The 16,256-nt window shown below is 44.5% G+C and overlaps 1 protein-coding gene across 1 annotated transcript; it reads right to left on the bottom strand.

Moving 5' to 3' along the window:
* Positions 1 to 2,731: 2,731 nt before the first annotated feature.
* Positions 2,732 to 10,648, bottom strand: LOC136660675 (C-signal-like). Its single transcript, XM_066637982.1, has 6 exons — positions 10,499 to 10,648; positions 9,983 to 10,034; positions 8,676 to 8,863; positions 4,695 to 4,853; positions 3,497 to 3,601; positions 2,732 to 2,845 (listed from the first exon to the last, which is right to left on the bottom strand). Exons 1-6 carry the CDS (start codon positions 10,646 to 10,648, stop codon positions 2,732 to 2,734), a joined length of 768 nt encoding a protein of 255 aa, XP_066494079.1.
* Between the last annotated feature and the right edge of the window lie 5,608 nt (positions 10,649 to 16,256).

The following is a 16,256-nucleotide window of genomic DNA, read 5'->3' as shown; positions in this document are numbered from 1 at the left end:
ACTTTGTCTCTCTTTTTTCCATTCTATGCTTTTCTGAATAAAGTATCGTCTCATAAAGGCTTTACTAGCGTCCCAAACTGTCCCCTTATTTGAATTCAGATTAAAAAATTCCCTTAATTTCTGCTTGGCATCCTTTTTATGACCTCTTTTTGTAACAACAATTCATTCAATCTCCATCTATATGTTGTAGATGGGCCAATGGGACAAGTCTGCAAGCGGACACAAATGTGTCTGACAACTCTCCAGGGGTGAATACCAATGCCCATTTGATGTAGTGCCAGCGCAATGTTGGCATCCTTCAGTCTCGGAAGAATATGGTATTGCGCTCTGAATGGTGGTTCTGGAACAGAGTGTCCTCTCCAGTATGTGAAACCTGGGTAAAGTAGATATGGAGGATAGACTGTTTCCCATGCAGCAAATCCCCCCTCTCCATGTTGCTGAAATGGTCCAATGGAAAGGCAGAGGCCAATACGGTTGGTTCCAGCGGCGTCACAGGAGTTGCCAGAACGTGACTGTGTTCAGCCATGAACTGCCTCAGGGACTCCGGCTCCAGATTTTGCCTTGAGGTTGACTCCTGAAGCCTTTTCCATAACTGGATGTAGCCATGAGGCAGTGGAGTGAAACTGCAAATGGCTCATTAAATCAGTTATGGTTCCTTTGGTCGCTCCCACCATTCCTTGGATAACTGTGGTAATTCTAGAGCTAATACATGCCAACTATCCCCTGGGGGCTGGGGATAAGAATAGGCCCTCTGTCTGGCTGTACCTGTTGTAAGAGGCGACTAAACAGCCACCGGGTAGATGGAACTCGTTAGCCCGGGAAGGCAGCTCATTTGAGAGAAGGAAAACTCTGATCCCAAACCTCCACAGCCAGCGCAATATTAGCAGGCAATGAGGAGAGGCGCAGATAACAAGAAGTAGGTGGCAATTCCTCCCTTTGTGGATTCGTGTATAAAGAGCACTGATTGTGCTTGTTTGTCATATGCTGTGGTGTGTGTTACTGTATGTTTAAGGCACTGATTGTCAACCCTTTTCGTCTCATGGCACACTGACAAGGTACTAACATGGTCAAGGCACACCATCGGTTTTTGACAATTGACAGGGCCCACCCTGCTGCTGGTGGGGGCCTCACACCCCCAGTGGCCCTGCTAAAAGATGACCCCTCCAACCTCCCACGGCACAACTGCGGACCATCAACTATCGGTTTTTGGACCACTGACAAGGCCGCCATGCTGGGTGGGGGCTCACATCCCCCAACAGCTCTATTAACAGACGCCCCTCCCCCAAGCTCCTGAGGCACACCTGCAGACCGTTCGTGGCACACCAGTGTGCGCCACAGCGCGCCATGCCACAGTGGTTAAAATGGCTGGTTTAGGGTATTGTGGGTTTGTGTTTGTTAATGTCAACTCTCTTAATTAATTTAGTTAATGAACTGCAAGCGCAGCGCCCCACCCCGCCTCCTCCAACCACCGACGCACGGGGTGTCCGCTTCAGTCAGGCAGGGCCAACCCTCGGCGGCTCTGCGCATGTGCAGGGTTGGAGCAGGAGAGAGGGGGCAGGAGAGAGGGGAAGCTCCCGGCCCTGCCCCCTGACAGGCCACGCCCCCAGATCTGCCTGCCCTGAAGCATCGGCCGCTGGATACAGCAATGTGCATTCAGGTGCTCCCTCTCGCGCATGCGCGCTCTTCCCCACCACCTCCTCGCCTCACGGGCCCCCTGGAGGATAGGGGTGGAAGTGCCGGTCCCTCATGACCGATCTGTCAATCAAAGGATGGAGGAGCCAATGAGCATGGAGAGGGGGCGGGGAAAGTGACTGGCTCGCACGGGTGCCTCTTTAAGCTGTGCCTATGATGTCAGCGGGGAGGCCACGCGCTGAGCCTCTGCCCGCCCCCTCCGCTCACTCATTCGCTCGTACGTCCTTTGATTGACAGGCCGCCTTCCCTCTAAGGGGAGGAGAAACATAGTAGCCTGTTGGAAGTACAGGAGTGTCACATTTGTCCAATGCAGTCACTGCCTTGGCAGCCTCAAATCTAATAGACTGAAAATAAAGTATTGAAATGAGTGGGGACCCACCTGAGAATGGCTTGCGACCCACTCGACCCACAGATAAGAAACTTCATCAGAGCATTTTCTTCACCTGCCCCTTAGTCCTACTTTAAAATTAAATTGAAAAACTAATTATATAATTGAATTGTAAATTCAATTATACAATTAAAAAATTAATTATACAATTTAATGTTTGATTAATTAATTAATTAATTAATTGCATTTCCTTTAATGATCTAGCTCACTTGGAGTGGCTGCAATAGTTTCAAATCATATGCATAAAAACGCAACCCTCTCTCCCCTAGTTGCTGCAAAGGCTGAATACAGCCTCCATAGGCCAGTGCTTGTCCTTGCAGCAGCCCAGCCAACTCCTGAGGAGGTGCAAACGTGTTCTACGTTTAGGGTTATGTTTGCGACCCTCCTGGGAAAGCACTAGGTTAGGATTGTGCCCTTAGATATTCACGTACACCCCTAAGGAAGTTTCCTAATGTCCCTCCTGCTGAGTCTGATGCTTCTTCTTGGCTAAAATCTTTTTGAGGAACGTTTTCTATTTGGTTATATATTTGGCTGGTTCTCTGGATCCTAGTGAAGAAAAAAAGCCGCACATAATTTTCTTGCAATACGGTTCATTTATTGGGAGGTCTGTCGCAAGCGCAGGCTGCCTCTCCGCCTTCTTAGACAAAGCTCTCACCAGGGAACTCGGCATCCTTTCCAGTCCACAAAGGAACCATTATCCATTTCAGTCAGCGTGGAGAGCACACGGACAATGCCTTGGGTGCTCTCTTCCACGGTCAGGTCTGCCTGCCATGAAAAAGTGTCTGATTAGCTAGGAAAGAACCACTGCCAGGCTAAGTACCTGGCCCCAAAACCACGTGCTGTTTGATATCTTGGTGGCACCACCTGGATCTCCACATTGGGGGTGACATGATGGTGAGTGTTTCTACTGATGAGTACTGGCTTTCCAGAGCTTCAGGCGGGAGCTACCCAAGCTCCCATGGGAGAAATTCAAGATACAGCATTACCAAAAGTACTACTAAGTGGCAGGGCCCCTGAGAAGAATTTTATCAAGAGTATAAAGTTAATTAATTTGTATAATTTCTACAAATTATGGTATATCAAACTATGTAGGCTTACACAAAATGTGAGTGATCATCTTCACACAATATATGCAAACGTTTTCTGAGATCCCAGGAAATTTCTGGCTCTCCTCCTTTGGCTCCTGGACACCTTTTTTGACCCTGGGCCCAGGTACAACGGGCCATGCTAAAAGTCTTGCACTTCCACTTGTTGCTGCTTCTCGTATCTCCAAGCTCCAATCCTGTAGTCTAAACTAGCAAGGCCAGGGACTGAACCTGGGGTCAGAAGGCTCCAGGTGCTCTTAAATGCACTGCTGGTTAATTAGTTAGTTAATTTTTTGCTTTTTTTAATGATGTAAAAGTGAAAGCAGGTTACCTCTTTAGTGTGAGATTTCACCCAGCCAGGATGGATGCAAACACACAGAATCCCATAGTCTGGATACACCAGCGATTGGCATTTGGTGAGCATGTTTAAAGCAGCCTACAAGAGAAAGCAGACAAGCGCACACAATGAGCAGAGATGGGGCACTGAACAAGGGACTGGCAGTGGAGCTTCTGCTGAATCAATTGTTCTAGAAAAAACACCAAGTTTCATTCTGTTGCTGGGCTAGGAAGCAAGGGGAAGCAGGGGAGGCTGAAACCAGCTGCAGACCTGCAGCACATACCTAGGCATGTCTACTCAGAAGTAAGTCCCATTGTGTTCAATGGAGTTTACTCCCAGGAAAGTGTGTACAATTGTAGCCTAAAATGGTTTCTCTGACCCAAGATTTAGTAATCTGGAAAGAAGCAGGAAAAGCAAAAACCAACAATTAAGTGGCTTAAGTCTGGGGTCCTTACATCTCAAGTAATTACAATTCGGTTTGGGGTATTACTATATGTTTACCCATCCAGCTGATAGGAACTGGGATTGAGGATATAGCAACTTTGCAGACTGCTTGACAAATGCACCAATGGTCACGCTCCAGACAGAGGTAGCTCTCTTTTCCTGCAGCCTAAATTGACTCCCTAACAAGTAAGTAACCCTTTCAAAAGCAGGATTTGACAGAACTGGAAATATTGCATTGTTCCAGAATGCAGATCTAACACTATTTTCTTTTCTTCCTAGACAAATACATTTATTTGCCCATTGGTCTTGTGACCGTCATAGGAAACGTGCTTTGCACGACTGCCAAGGGCATTCCTTGGGCGGGATTTGGGACACCTGTAGGTCATAATGAGTGACAATCACACTGCAATGATGGCACCATTTTGCAAACTTATTTCTATAATAAATTAAAGCTATTCCTATGATGATCAGCTTTGGGATAACCCAAACAAGAAAACTGTTATATTTATGCTACTGTACGGAACACTAGCAAAGAGCACCAAGGTTACCCTCTTCCTCCTACTTGGGATTTCAGAAAATGCAACAGAAGTACAACCAAAAGGGAAGGGATATATCCCACAAGTGAACAATGCTTTACAATATTTCACACATAGACATCATGTTCAAAAGCCCTCTGGAAAGCAGACCAGGGCAGGTGAGGCTCCCAGACTCTTCTAAGGAATTTCATGGGGGTTTCCAAAGTGAGTACCTTACTGCAACGATAGCCAATATTCTGTAGCCTGTCCCACAGGTGCATAACTTCGATGGAGCCTGCAGAGCTGGATATATTGATAATGGCTGCCTTGCTGCAGCTCAGTCCTTCCTGGAGACTTCTCTGAGCTGCCATCTTCAGCAGGGGCAGAAATGCCTAGAGAGGAAGACAGACAGTGCCAATGGCTATTCTGAGACCTGGGAAATGTGGCAGTGCAATGGCAATATATTGCAAGGGTATCTTGATTTGGGCACTCAGGGCAGACATATAAGTGCACCAGCGCAGATCAGGAGGCCAGTTTGTGCTTTCACAGTGTTTGAAACAAAAATCCTTCGGGGGGGGGGATTATAATTGCTGCTTCGATGTAACATTGGTCTTCATGACCTGCCCATCCCTTTGAACACAGGTACAGTACTGTGTTCTTGCTATGTCACCTCTATGGGATAGATGTCCAACATAATCCTCATAGCATGGATGAGCCAGCCCTGATCCTGCTGCTGACGATGGCAAAGGATGGGGAGAGGAAGAAAGCAACCTTGGCTTGTGTCTTAGAAATACATCTTCTGTGATGGGTGACCAGCCTGTTCCCCAACAGGGAAGGCTGGGTGGGTAGAGATCCATTTTGGTACTTGACTGATGTCTCTCAGTTAAGGCTGCTTTAAGCCAATTGGGCCCCATACCTAAGGGGGCCTTGTGCCAGGATAAAACAAGATTACATTAATATTTTTCTAAAGCATCTCACATTTTAGTTACTAAAACAAGTGGTTTTGTAACTACTTTACAAAGGTAATCTACACATTTTGCTTGTTTATATGCAATTATCCCCTGGGGGCTGGGGATAAGAATAGGCCCTCATGTTGGCTGTACTTGTCGTAAGAGGCGACTAAACAGCCACCGGGTAGATGGGACTCCTCAGCCTGGGAAGGCAGCTCATCTGAGAGAAGGAAAACTCTGATCCCAAACCTCCACTGCCTTGTGGCTACATCCAGTTATGGAAAAGGCTGCAGGAGTCAACCTCCAGGCAAAATCCGGAGCCGGAGTCCCTGAGGCAGTTCATGGCTGCACACAGACACGTTCTGGCAACTCCTGCGATGCCGCTGGAACCAACCGTATTGGCCTCTACCTTTCCATTGGACCATTTCAGCGACGTGGAGAGGGGGGATTTGCTGCATGGGTAACAGCCTATCCTCCATACCTACTTTACCCAGGCTTTGCGCACTGGAGAGGACACTCTGTTCTAGAACCACCATTCAGAGCGTGACACCATAGTCTTCCAAGACTGAAGGATGCCAACATATGCAATTACATGCATGCAATTTTATATTAAGATCCAGGTGTACAGAGCTTGTGTCTTGAGTACACTTCTGTACTACAGCGAGTCATGGACTCTTCGCTCACAACAGGAAAGGAAACTGAACGCTTTCCACATGCGCTGCCTCCGACGCATCCTCGGCATCACCTGGCAGGACAAAGTTCCAAACACAGTCCTGGAACGAGCTGGAATCCCTAGCATGTATGCACTGCTGAAACAGAGATGCCTGCGTTGGCTCGGTCATGTCGTGAGAATGGATGATGGCCAGATCCCAAAGGATCTCCTCTATGGAGAACTCGTGCAAGGAAAGCGCCCCACAGGTAGACCACAGCTGCGATACAAGGACATCTGCAAGAGGGATCTGAAGGCCTTAGGAGTGGACCTCAACAGGTGGGAAACCCTGGCCTCTGAGCGGCCTGCTTGGAGGCAGGCTGTGCAGCATGGCCTTTCCCAGTTTGAAGAGACACTTGGCTAACAGACTGAGGCAAAGAGGCAAAGAAGGAAGGCCCATAGCCAGGGAGACAGACCAGGGACAGACTGCACTTGCTCCCAGTGTGGAAGGGATTGTCACTCCTGAATTGGCCTTTTCAGCCACACTAGACGCTGTTCCAGAACCACCACTCAGAGCGCGATCCCAGAGTCTTTTGAGACTGAAGGTTGCCAACTACTACTGTGCTTAGATCCATTTGGTCCATTAACTCACATGCACTTTTTAAGCTCACATTTTGATTGCTTTCCATTCCAGCATAGAGACATAAAGTCTGCACTACATTTTATTGATCTAAGATTCTACAGACCCTGGCTGTGAATCTGGTGCCGTGCAAAAATGTCTCCAGTAACAGCTCCTAAGGCGGTCCTACTCACAGTAGGGCACTTTCCCCAGTCAAGAGTGGGGAAAAGTGGCTGTATCATACAAAGCATTTTGCTGCTTGCTTTCCTGTAAAAAATGTTCCTTCCTCAAGCCCAAAACTAAGGAAAGGCCAAGAGGAAAAAAACAACTGGTGGTTGTGGTAGCCAAAAAGATGCACTATCCCTGTGTGATGACTGCCTCCCTCCCATCAACCCCTCAGGAGAATGTCTGCACAGACTTGTTAATAGGTATTGGCAACCTTCAGTCTCGAAAGACTATGGTATCGCGCTCTGAAAGGTGGTTCTGGCACAGCGTCTAGTGTGGCTGAAAAGGCCAATCCGGGAGTGACAATCCCTTCCACACCGGGAGCAAGTGCAGTCTGTCCCTGGACAGACTTGTTAATAACAAAGTGCAAAAACTGACTGCATACAACAGGTCTCCAGGCTGATTCCCACAACTGAAATTGGGACATACGTTAATGATGTAGGTGGAGCAAGGAGATCCACACAAAGGCAGCCGGAGTTTGCTGCAGTCAGATAAGGGCTTCGCCACATGCTCAGAGCATGAGTCAGTCCACCTTTAATGTGCCACTTCCTCCGTACTTCCTCAACAGCTTCAGAGTTGTGTGAAAAGACCAGAAGTTGTAAGCCGGGCAGGACAGGCCTTGGCATTTTGGATGATGCAGGTGAAAAGGTGAGCCCAACTGCTGCTTTTCCAGCACTGGAGAAACTGTCAGTCCTTATGAGAACAATCCTTTCGCCTTAGGGCAGTGTTTCCCAAACTCTTTCAACTGGTGGCTCCCTTTACCTACTGGGCCATTGGCTGCAGCTCCCCACTAGGGCTGCAATTCTATATATTGTATAGGGCGATGGGTTTTTTGCAAGGTTTCCACAGCTCCTCTTGCAGGTTTCCGCAGCTCCATGGGGAGCCACGGCTCAGTTTGGGAATTGCTGCTGTAGGCCAAACCTCACCAAACCTCCAGGAGTGGGAAGCAGGACTGGGCATTCCAGCCATGTCCACAACATGGCTGAGGACCTAATCCTATCCAATTTTCCAGTGCCAGTGCAGCCATGCCAATGGGGCATGCACTACAGTCACAGAGGCCACCTTAAGTTATGGGAACATTTGTTCCCTTACCTTGAGGCTGCATTACAACTGCACAGGTGCTGGAAAATTGGATAGGATTGGGCCCTGAGGCCGCAATCCTAAACACAGTTCTCTGAGAGTAAGCCCTGTTGAGTACAATGGGATTTACTTCTGAGTAAAGGTGTAGAGGATTGCACTGTGAATGTGAAAAGGGGCCTCTATGAGCATTGTTCATGCACAGACATCCACATGCCTGAGATCCCAGTTCCTATGCAAGGTAAGCTTCCTTTCAGCTTTTGACTGGATGCACCGATGGGGACTGGAGCAGTGAACGCAGGCCCCCTTCCCCCTCCATACATTCAGTATATGTGTGTTGGAGAAGGGCTGGAGAACTCTCTCCCAAGCATAGTTGATCTCTTGGATTGTGCAGAGTACTTGACAGGTTATGTCTAAAGTTTGCCAGAAATCCACCATCTGAAGTTTGGCCTTTGATCTACCTCCTTACCAGATCACCTTAGAGATGGATGTGTAATTTTTCCAAAGCAAAAGTGGCTTCACCAAATGATCAGCTCTTCATGAATCCAGCCAGGTCACACAGTTAATGTGGTCAAGCAACTTGGTCCACACTATGATATACTCAGGTGCTCGTTCACACAAAAATCAACAGCTCTTACCTGGAGAGTAGCTGTTGAATGAAGAGCTTCCCCAAGGCTGAGAGGCAGTGGCTTACCTGGCTCACCTGTAGTGGCCCGATAGTATTGGTGTTGTATTCAGCCATCATGCTCTTGGCAGTTTCTGTCTCCAAGGTAGTATCGATCCAGATGCCAGCATTGTTGATCAGGAGATTCAGCCCACATTCCCCAACATGTTTTTGTACTTGCTGCACAGCTGCATTGATACTCTTGAGATCAGTGACATCTGGAGGTATGACATTATGTTTAAACCATGAGCTTGAAAACAGATCCACTTAAAACGGGTAAGTCAGCCAGCTTGGGGGAAGCTCAGTGTCAGAAGACCTAAAGCCTATCCAGTCTGTCCAGGCAAGGGAACTGCTTCTCGGTGGAATTGTTTTCACCTCAACCCATCAACTCCACTAGCTAGGCCAGTGGTTACTGCACCCTAGCTGGAAATGGATAATGACGGCTTCTTTTGGCATGGAGTCTATCAAAAGTACATGCATCAACTGTGAGGCACTGCCTGGAACAACAGGAAATCCAGATCTTTAAATGAGCAACACAATATCATCATGTGGCCACAGGCTAATTTCAAAGCAAGGTCAGCATTAGTGCTTTTTTTTTTTTTTTTTTTCCCAGAACAGATGTCTTAGCTCATGAATTTTGTAAAGTTTTCTGGAAAGTTTTGTTGTATAGGCAAAAGGCTATACACACCAGTGGTTCCCAAACTTTGTAACACTGGGATCTACGTTTTAGAAGGACACTCTATTGTGATCCACCTAGCTTTGCAAGACTTTAAAAAAGATGATCTAGAAAGAAAGAAATAATATTTATTTATTTACTTACAAGTGATATTTATTTGCAGAAAACTCTATCCATTTCTCGTAATGAGGCAGCCCTAATAAATAACCTAAAAGACTTGAAGGGCTTAGTGATGTGACACCTGCTCCCATTACCTGTCATTGACAGATCTGGACAAAAAATGCACCAGAAAAAATGCTCAGACATTTATCTCCCTATATTTACACAAGCTTGCAAACTGCAGGAGCTCAGCTGTTTGCAGGGCAGTTAGCAGCTATCTGATTTTTTGAATAGCCACAGGGCTCAAGGCAATTAGTTATCTGACCTTTCCATCACCTTGGCAGGGTTTTCATTGGAAGCCCTGCGAGACCCACCAGAAATTGGGTGAGTTTCTCAAACCCATAGTTTGAGAAATGCTGCTGTACACTATAGTTAGATCTGGGCATTGCTTCCTCTCCCACACTTGAAAGCACTCTTGTGGTACAGAACTTGAACCAGTTCTTAAGTACAACTCTCAAGCATGGAGGAACATCAAGCAGCGCCCAGGGAACTGAATATTTACCTAAATGCAGTAGGACCAGGTTCTGGTGCTGAGATAACAACTCCTCTATCTCCTGTTAAAAAAGAAAAAAAGAAAAAATTGCCTTTGATTGAACTGTGATTAGGCACCAAGAGAAGGCTACATATAGAACAGGGGTGACCAAATTTGCTTAACATGAGAGACACTTGCAATGAACTTCAGATGTTTGAGAGCCACAATATGTAAGAAGCATTTAAATTCTTATTCATTATGAATGTTAAACTAATGTTTTGACCCAGAGAACTCTCAGTTAAATCCGGTAAAAAGTTACAAAGCTTGAAAATTTCTTACTTACCTTTTATATTAACTGTAATGCAAAAAGCTCAGCCAACGTATTTCATGAGCTGCCTATTATATGTCAAAGAACTGCACATGGCTGGTATAGAGATAGATCCTAAGATGTTCCCTGAGGTCCCAGGAGACACTTGGGAATTACAGACAAAGCCACTAGCTAGAACAACCCTGTCAGGTGTGTTAGGGGTTGCTTTCGATTCTCACCTTGTTCTTTGGTCCATCTTGGGATAGGGTTGTTGCAAAGACCCACTGAGGTGGACATGGTAGCCTCAGAAACTGCTTCACCAAACCCAGACCAATTCCCCGATTTGATCCCGTCACCAAGACGCTGCGAACACGGAAATCTGTTGCCATCTTCCTGAAGTTGCAGCTTCTGCTTCCTTTGTGCTTGGAGGTTTGTCAGAAATAAGCACCTCAGCTTTATACTCCTCTGAAAGCTATTATGGGATTGCAACAGTCCTGCTGCAAGATCCTCACATGACTATGAGGGCTGATGTGACATAATGGTTACACACCTGCACTATAAATCAGGGCATCCTAGTTCAAACCTCACCACTTCCGACAATTTACTAAGTGATCTTGGTGCAGCTCAGCCTCAGCTGCAATATAGGGATAATAATGCTTTCCTTACAAGGTTATTGTTTGTGAAAAACCTTTCACATTCAAAAAGTGCTGTACAAGAATACTATGGTTTAGTGCTATACTTAAGCTTTGACTGTTGTGTTTTATACAAAGCTTGCAGAGTAGGTTGTTAACCTCCATTGCAGGGGCATCATCAAGTGTAGACCAGGTTGAACAAAAACCAGGAGCCTATGAGAAGCCCTTCCCCAGTACTGAGGACAACAGTGGTGCAGACTCTATCCCATATTCAAGTGAAAGCTCCTCCCACAAGGTCTCTATGTTGTTTACAGAGAATGCTCTCAGTGGTTGGTGGGGCAAGGCAGGAGAAGCCCCCACTATCAAAGACAGTTGATGCTGTAAATCTTTTATTTGCTGTACTATTTTTTTTATCTCCAGGTACTTCTATTAGCTCATATTCTTTCTTTTTAATTTCCTCTTCAATTTTCTGAAACTTATTTTGTCTCTTTTTCCATTCTATGCTTTTCTGAATAAAGTATCCTCTAATAAAGGCTTTACTAGCATCCCAAACTGTCCTCATTTCTGTTCCCTTATTTGAATTCAGATAAAAAAAATTCCCTTAATTTCTGCTTGGCATCCTTTATTATGACCTCTTTTTGTATCAACAATTCATTCGGTCTCCATCTATACATTGTAGGTTTCTTCTTAATAGTCATACTTATTGGATTATGATCTGAAAAAGTCTTTGATAGGATTTCTGTCTTAGAAGTTTTTATTGCAATGTCCTTTGTCACCCAAAACATATCTATTCTTGAAAATGATCTGTGTCTTTCTGAATAATAGGTAAACACTTTCGTATTTCCATTCATTTGTCGCCAAATGTCTACAACCCCTAAAGCTTCTACCAAATCAAAAAAAGTTTTTGATAATTTCCCTTGAGAAATCTTAATCTCTTTCTCAGATTTTTGTCCCTTTGTGGTGATACAACTGCATTCCAATCTCCCATCAAACAATAAATTGGGTATGAGTAATTTAAGAGTACATCCAATAGTTGCCTAAAAAAAACTCCTCTTTCTTGATTTGGAGCATACAAACCCAAAAGTAAAGTTCTTACTTCCAAAATTATAACTTCCACAGCCAACCACCTGCCTTTTTCATCTGCAAACACAAATTTTGGTTTTAAATAATCTTTAGCATACATAGCCACTCCATTTTTCTTCTTTGAATTTGTTGAAAAAAATTCTTGTCCTAATTTTTTCTGTATTAAGTAATTTGTATGACCTTTTTTAATGTGAGTCTCTAAAAGGCAAATCACATCTTTTTTAAGTTTCTTCAAATAATAAAATACTTTTTTCCTCTTATTTGGAGCATTAGCTCCATTAATGTTCCAAGATAGAAACTTATACTCCATAGCTAATCTTCTGAACTAGTTGTTTAAAAGTCTGTTTGGACTTGTTGCATGTCCTTTTGATTCTCCTGTTCTCTTCTTTCTTCTCCTCCTTCTTCGAATTCCTTCATAAAGTCTTTAGCTTTCTGAACTTTATCTATTCTATAAGTTCTATTCTGAAATCTAAAAGTAACTCCTTCCAATTCACACCATCTGAAGATAATTTTCTTCTGTTTCAAAACATCCACCAGAAAGCCATGTTGTTTCCTTTTCTTTAGTGTTCTAAGTGGAACCTCCTTCATCACAATAATCTGTACTCCTTCTACTGTGAGCTTTATCTTCACATGTTGCTGTAGAACCATATGTCTTATCCTTTTTCTTGTGAAATGCACTAATATATCTCTTGGAAGTTTTCTCAACCTTGCAATCCTTGTATTTCCTCTGTAGACTCTATCGATCCATCTCCATCTCATTAGGATCACTTCGTAACAAAATAGCCAAAATTTCTCTCATCCTGGCTCTTATCTCTCCTTCCTGTTCTGGTATAGCTCTGAATCTTAAAATATTTTCTTTTTGCGCCCGTTCCATCAATGCCAACATATCTTGATTCCTATCCTCTCTGACTTCCAAATCCTCAAATTTTGTCTCATGAACTTTTATTGTGTCATTTATCCCTTTTATCTTTGTCTGTTCCTTCCCACATTGTATCCCAACTTAGCATGTTTGTTTGCATCTGTAATTTCATCTCCTGCATTTCTTGATGTAATGTTTCGAATTGCCCATCCATCCCTTCTATTTTTTTCTGCAAATGATTTTCCATCTTCATTAGTAAATCTTGAATAGCTTCCAGATTCAGCTCCTACCCTGATGATCTTGGTGGGGATTTCTCTTTATGTATCTGTTCCAATGTATTACATTTCCTAGTGGTGACCATTAAAAATCTCAGTCTATCACAATCCACAGGTAATTATCTTAAATTTCCACAGGTGTTCCAATCAGTAACACTTCACAAATAGTTGTCTTAATTCGCCACCAGATGTCATAAGAACATAAGAACAGCCCCACTGGATCAGGCCATAGGCCCATCTAGTCCAGCTTCCTGTATCTCACAGAGGCTCACCAAATGCCCCAGGGAGCACACCAGATAACAAGAGACCTCATTCTGGTGCCCTCCCTTCTACTGGCATTCTGACATAGCCCATTTCTAAAATCAGGAGGTTGCACATACACATCATGGCTTGTAACCCACAATGGATTTTTCCTCCAGAAACTTGTCCAGTCCCCTTTTAAAGGCATCCAGGCCAGATGCCGTCACCACATCCTGCGGCAAGGAGTTCCACAGACCGACCACACGCTGAGTAAAGAAATATTTTCTTTTGTCTGTCCTAACCCGCCCAACACTCAATTTTAGTGGATGTCCCCTGGTTCTGGTGTTATGTGAGAGTGTAAAGAGCATCTCTCTATCCACTCTGTCCATCCCCTGCATAATTTTGTATGTCTCAATCATGTCCCCCCTCAGGCGTCTCTTTTCTAGGCTGAAGAGGCCCAAACGCCGTAGCCTTTCCTCATAAGGAAGGTGCCCCAGCCCCGTAATCATCTTAGTCGCTCTCTTTTGCACCTTTTCCATTTCCACTATATTCTTTTTGAGATGCGGCGACCAGAACTGGATACAATACTCCAAGTGCGGCCTTACCATAGATTTGTACAACGGCATTATAATATTAGCCGTTTTGTTCTCAATACCTTTTCTAATGATCCCAAGCATAGAATTGGCCTTCTTCACTGTCGCCGCACATTGGGTCGACACATCGACCTGTCCACCACCACCCCAAGATTTCTCTCCTGATCTGTCACAGACAGCTCAGAACCCATCAGCCTATATCTAAAGTTTTGATTTTTTGCCCCAGTGTGCATGACTTTACACTTACTGACATTGAAACGCATCTGCCATTTTGCTGCCCATTCTGCCAGTCTGGAGAGATCCTTCTGGAGCTCCTCACAATCACATCTGGTCTTCACCACTCAGAAAAGTTTGGTGTCGTCTGCAAACTTTGCCACCTCACTGCTCAACCCTGTCTCCAGGTCATTTATGAAGAGGTTGAAAAGCACCGGTCCCAGGACAGATCCTTGGGGCACACCGCTTTTCACTTCTCTCCATTGTGAAAATTGCCCATTGACACCCACTCTGCTTGCTGGCCTCCAACCAGTTCTCAATCCACGAGAGGACCTGTCCTCTAATTCCCTGATTGTGGAGTTTTTTCAGTAGCCTTTGGTGAGGGACCGTGTCGAATGCCTTCTGAAAGTACAGATATATAATGTCCATGGGTTTTCCCACATCCACATGCCTGTTGACCTTTTCAAAGAATACTATAAGGTTGGTGAGGCAAGACTTACCCTTACAGAAGCCATGCTGATTCTCCCTCAGCAAGGCTTGTTCGTCTATGTGTTTTGAGATTCTATCTTTGATGAGGCATTCCACCATCTTACCCAGTATAGATGTTAGGCTGACCGGCCTATAGTTTCCCGGGTCCCCCCTCTTTCCCTTTTTAAAGATTGGTATGACATTTGCTATCCTCCAATCCTCTGGCACCATGGCCGTTTTGAGGGACAAGTTGCTATCTGTATATCAGTATACTCCTTTATGCAAAAACCTCAGCAAGCAGCCTATTGTTTTGATTTTATTATCTTCTGTTATATTATTCTGTTTATTATCTTCTGTTAATTTTATTATCTTCTGTTATGTTGGTAACTTAAACAAAGTATTATAACCATAACAAGCTTCTCACTTCCCCAGGGCAGGCCACAAGGCCTTCCCAGAAGAAATGGTAAACAAAACTGATAAGCTCAGAAAAAAAACTTCAAAACAACAACAAAAAAAGAGTCTCCCTTCTGTCCCACACACTGTAGTTTTATAAAAAAAAAAAATCCAAAAGAATAAACTCCAAAAGGGTTTTATAAAAACTCTTTTAACGTTTCTCTTCTTAACAATCTCCATCCCAGCTTGAAAATCCAACCAACTGGGCATTTTTACTGTATTCCATAATTTCTTTCCTTTTAACTCTTTATAGTTCTTAGTCCTTTAATTATTTCTTGTCTTGTTGCTGTTAGTCCCTCTTGTCTTTCAAGTCCAAATATTTCTCTCTCTTTCCTGACTCTGTTCTCCACTACGTGCCCCAGAAAAATAAAGCTGTAGGAAGGGGGGGGTCAGGCTTACATTTACATCCATGGCTGAGCTCGATAGCCTCCACCTCCTTCTCTCTGAAACTGTTTTACACCCAGAGCCTTCGCCCCAGGGAGATAAAACAGGAGCGTCTGTTTAATTGGAATCACAATTAATTCCAAATTGTGGTTAATCTCACACCGTAGCCCCTTTCAATCCAGGGGTGTTTAGATTAAATCTGACAGACGTATCTGCTGATAAGCAGAGCTTCCAGCAGCCGTCAGCCTGCCATGTCTCCCTAACCGTGGTCACAACCTATTGTTGATGGGTCCTGAAACTGACAAGCTAATAGCCAACTAGAAAAATATATTGAGCCTTATGGAAAGTAAAAACTGAGCTGCATGTGTGCATTTACTCATGAGTAGGTGACCGTGCCTCAGTCCACTTTGAAGGGCAGGCTGAGAGGAATGCAATGCCACCAGAACAGTCCCCATCATATAAATGCAGGCCCCCAAAAAACACTTGAGAAGGAAGCCTTCCCCTTCCAAGCTGACAAGGAAAATGTATTGAACCCTATGGAAAGTTAACCTGAGCCACATATGTGCATTTACTCATGAGTAGGCAAATATGCCTTGGTTCCTATTGAAGGCCAGGCAAAGGGGAACTAAGGCCACCAGAATGGTCCTGATCTGATAAACGTGGAACTCAACAAATGCTCCAGAATGTGGCTCCCCATCACAGTAAAAAAGGACAAAAACAGAGGTTTGAGCTGGTCTCATAAATAATAATAGTACAGGTATTTATATACCGCCTTTCTTGGTCGTCAGATTTCTCCT

Source organism: Tiliqua scincoides, chromosome 9 (genome assembly GCF_035046505.1).
Source record: "Tiliqua scincoides isolate rTilSci1 chromosome 9, rTilSci1.hap2, whole genome shotgun sequence".
NCBI classification, from domain to species: domain Eukaryota; kingdom Metazoa; phylum Chordata; class Lepidosauria; order Squamata; family Scincidae; genus Tiliqua; species Tiliqua scincoides.
This window is presented reverse-complemented; position numbering and strand designations above follow the sequence as displayed.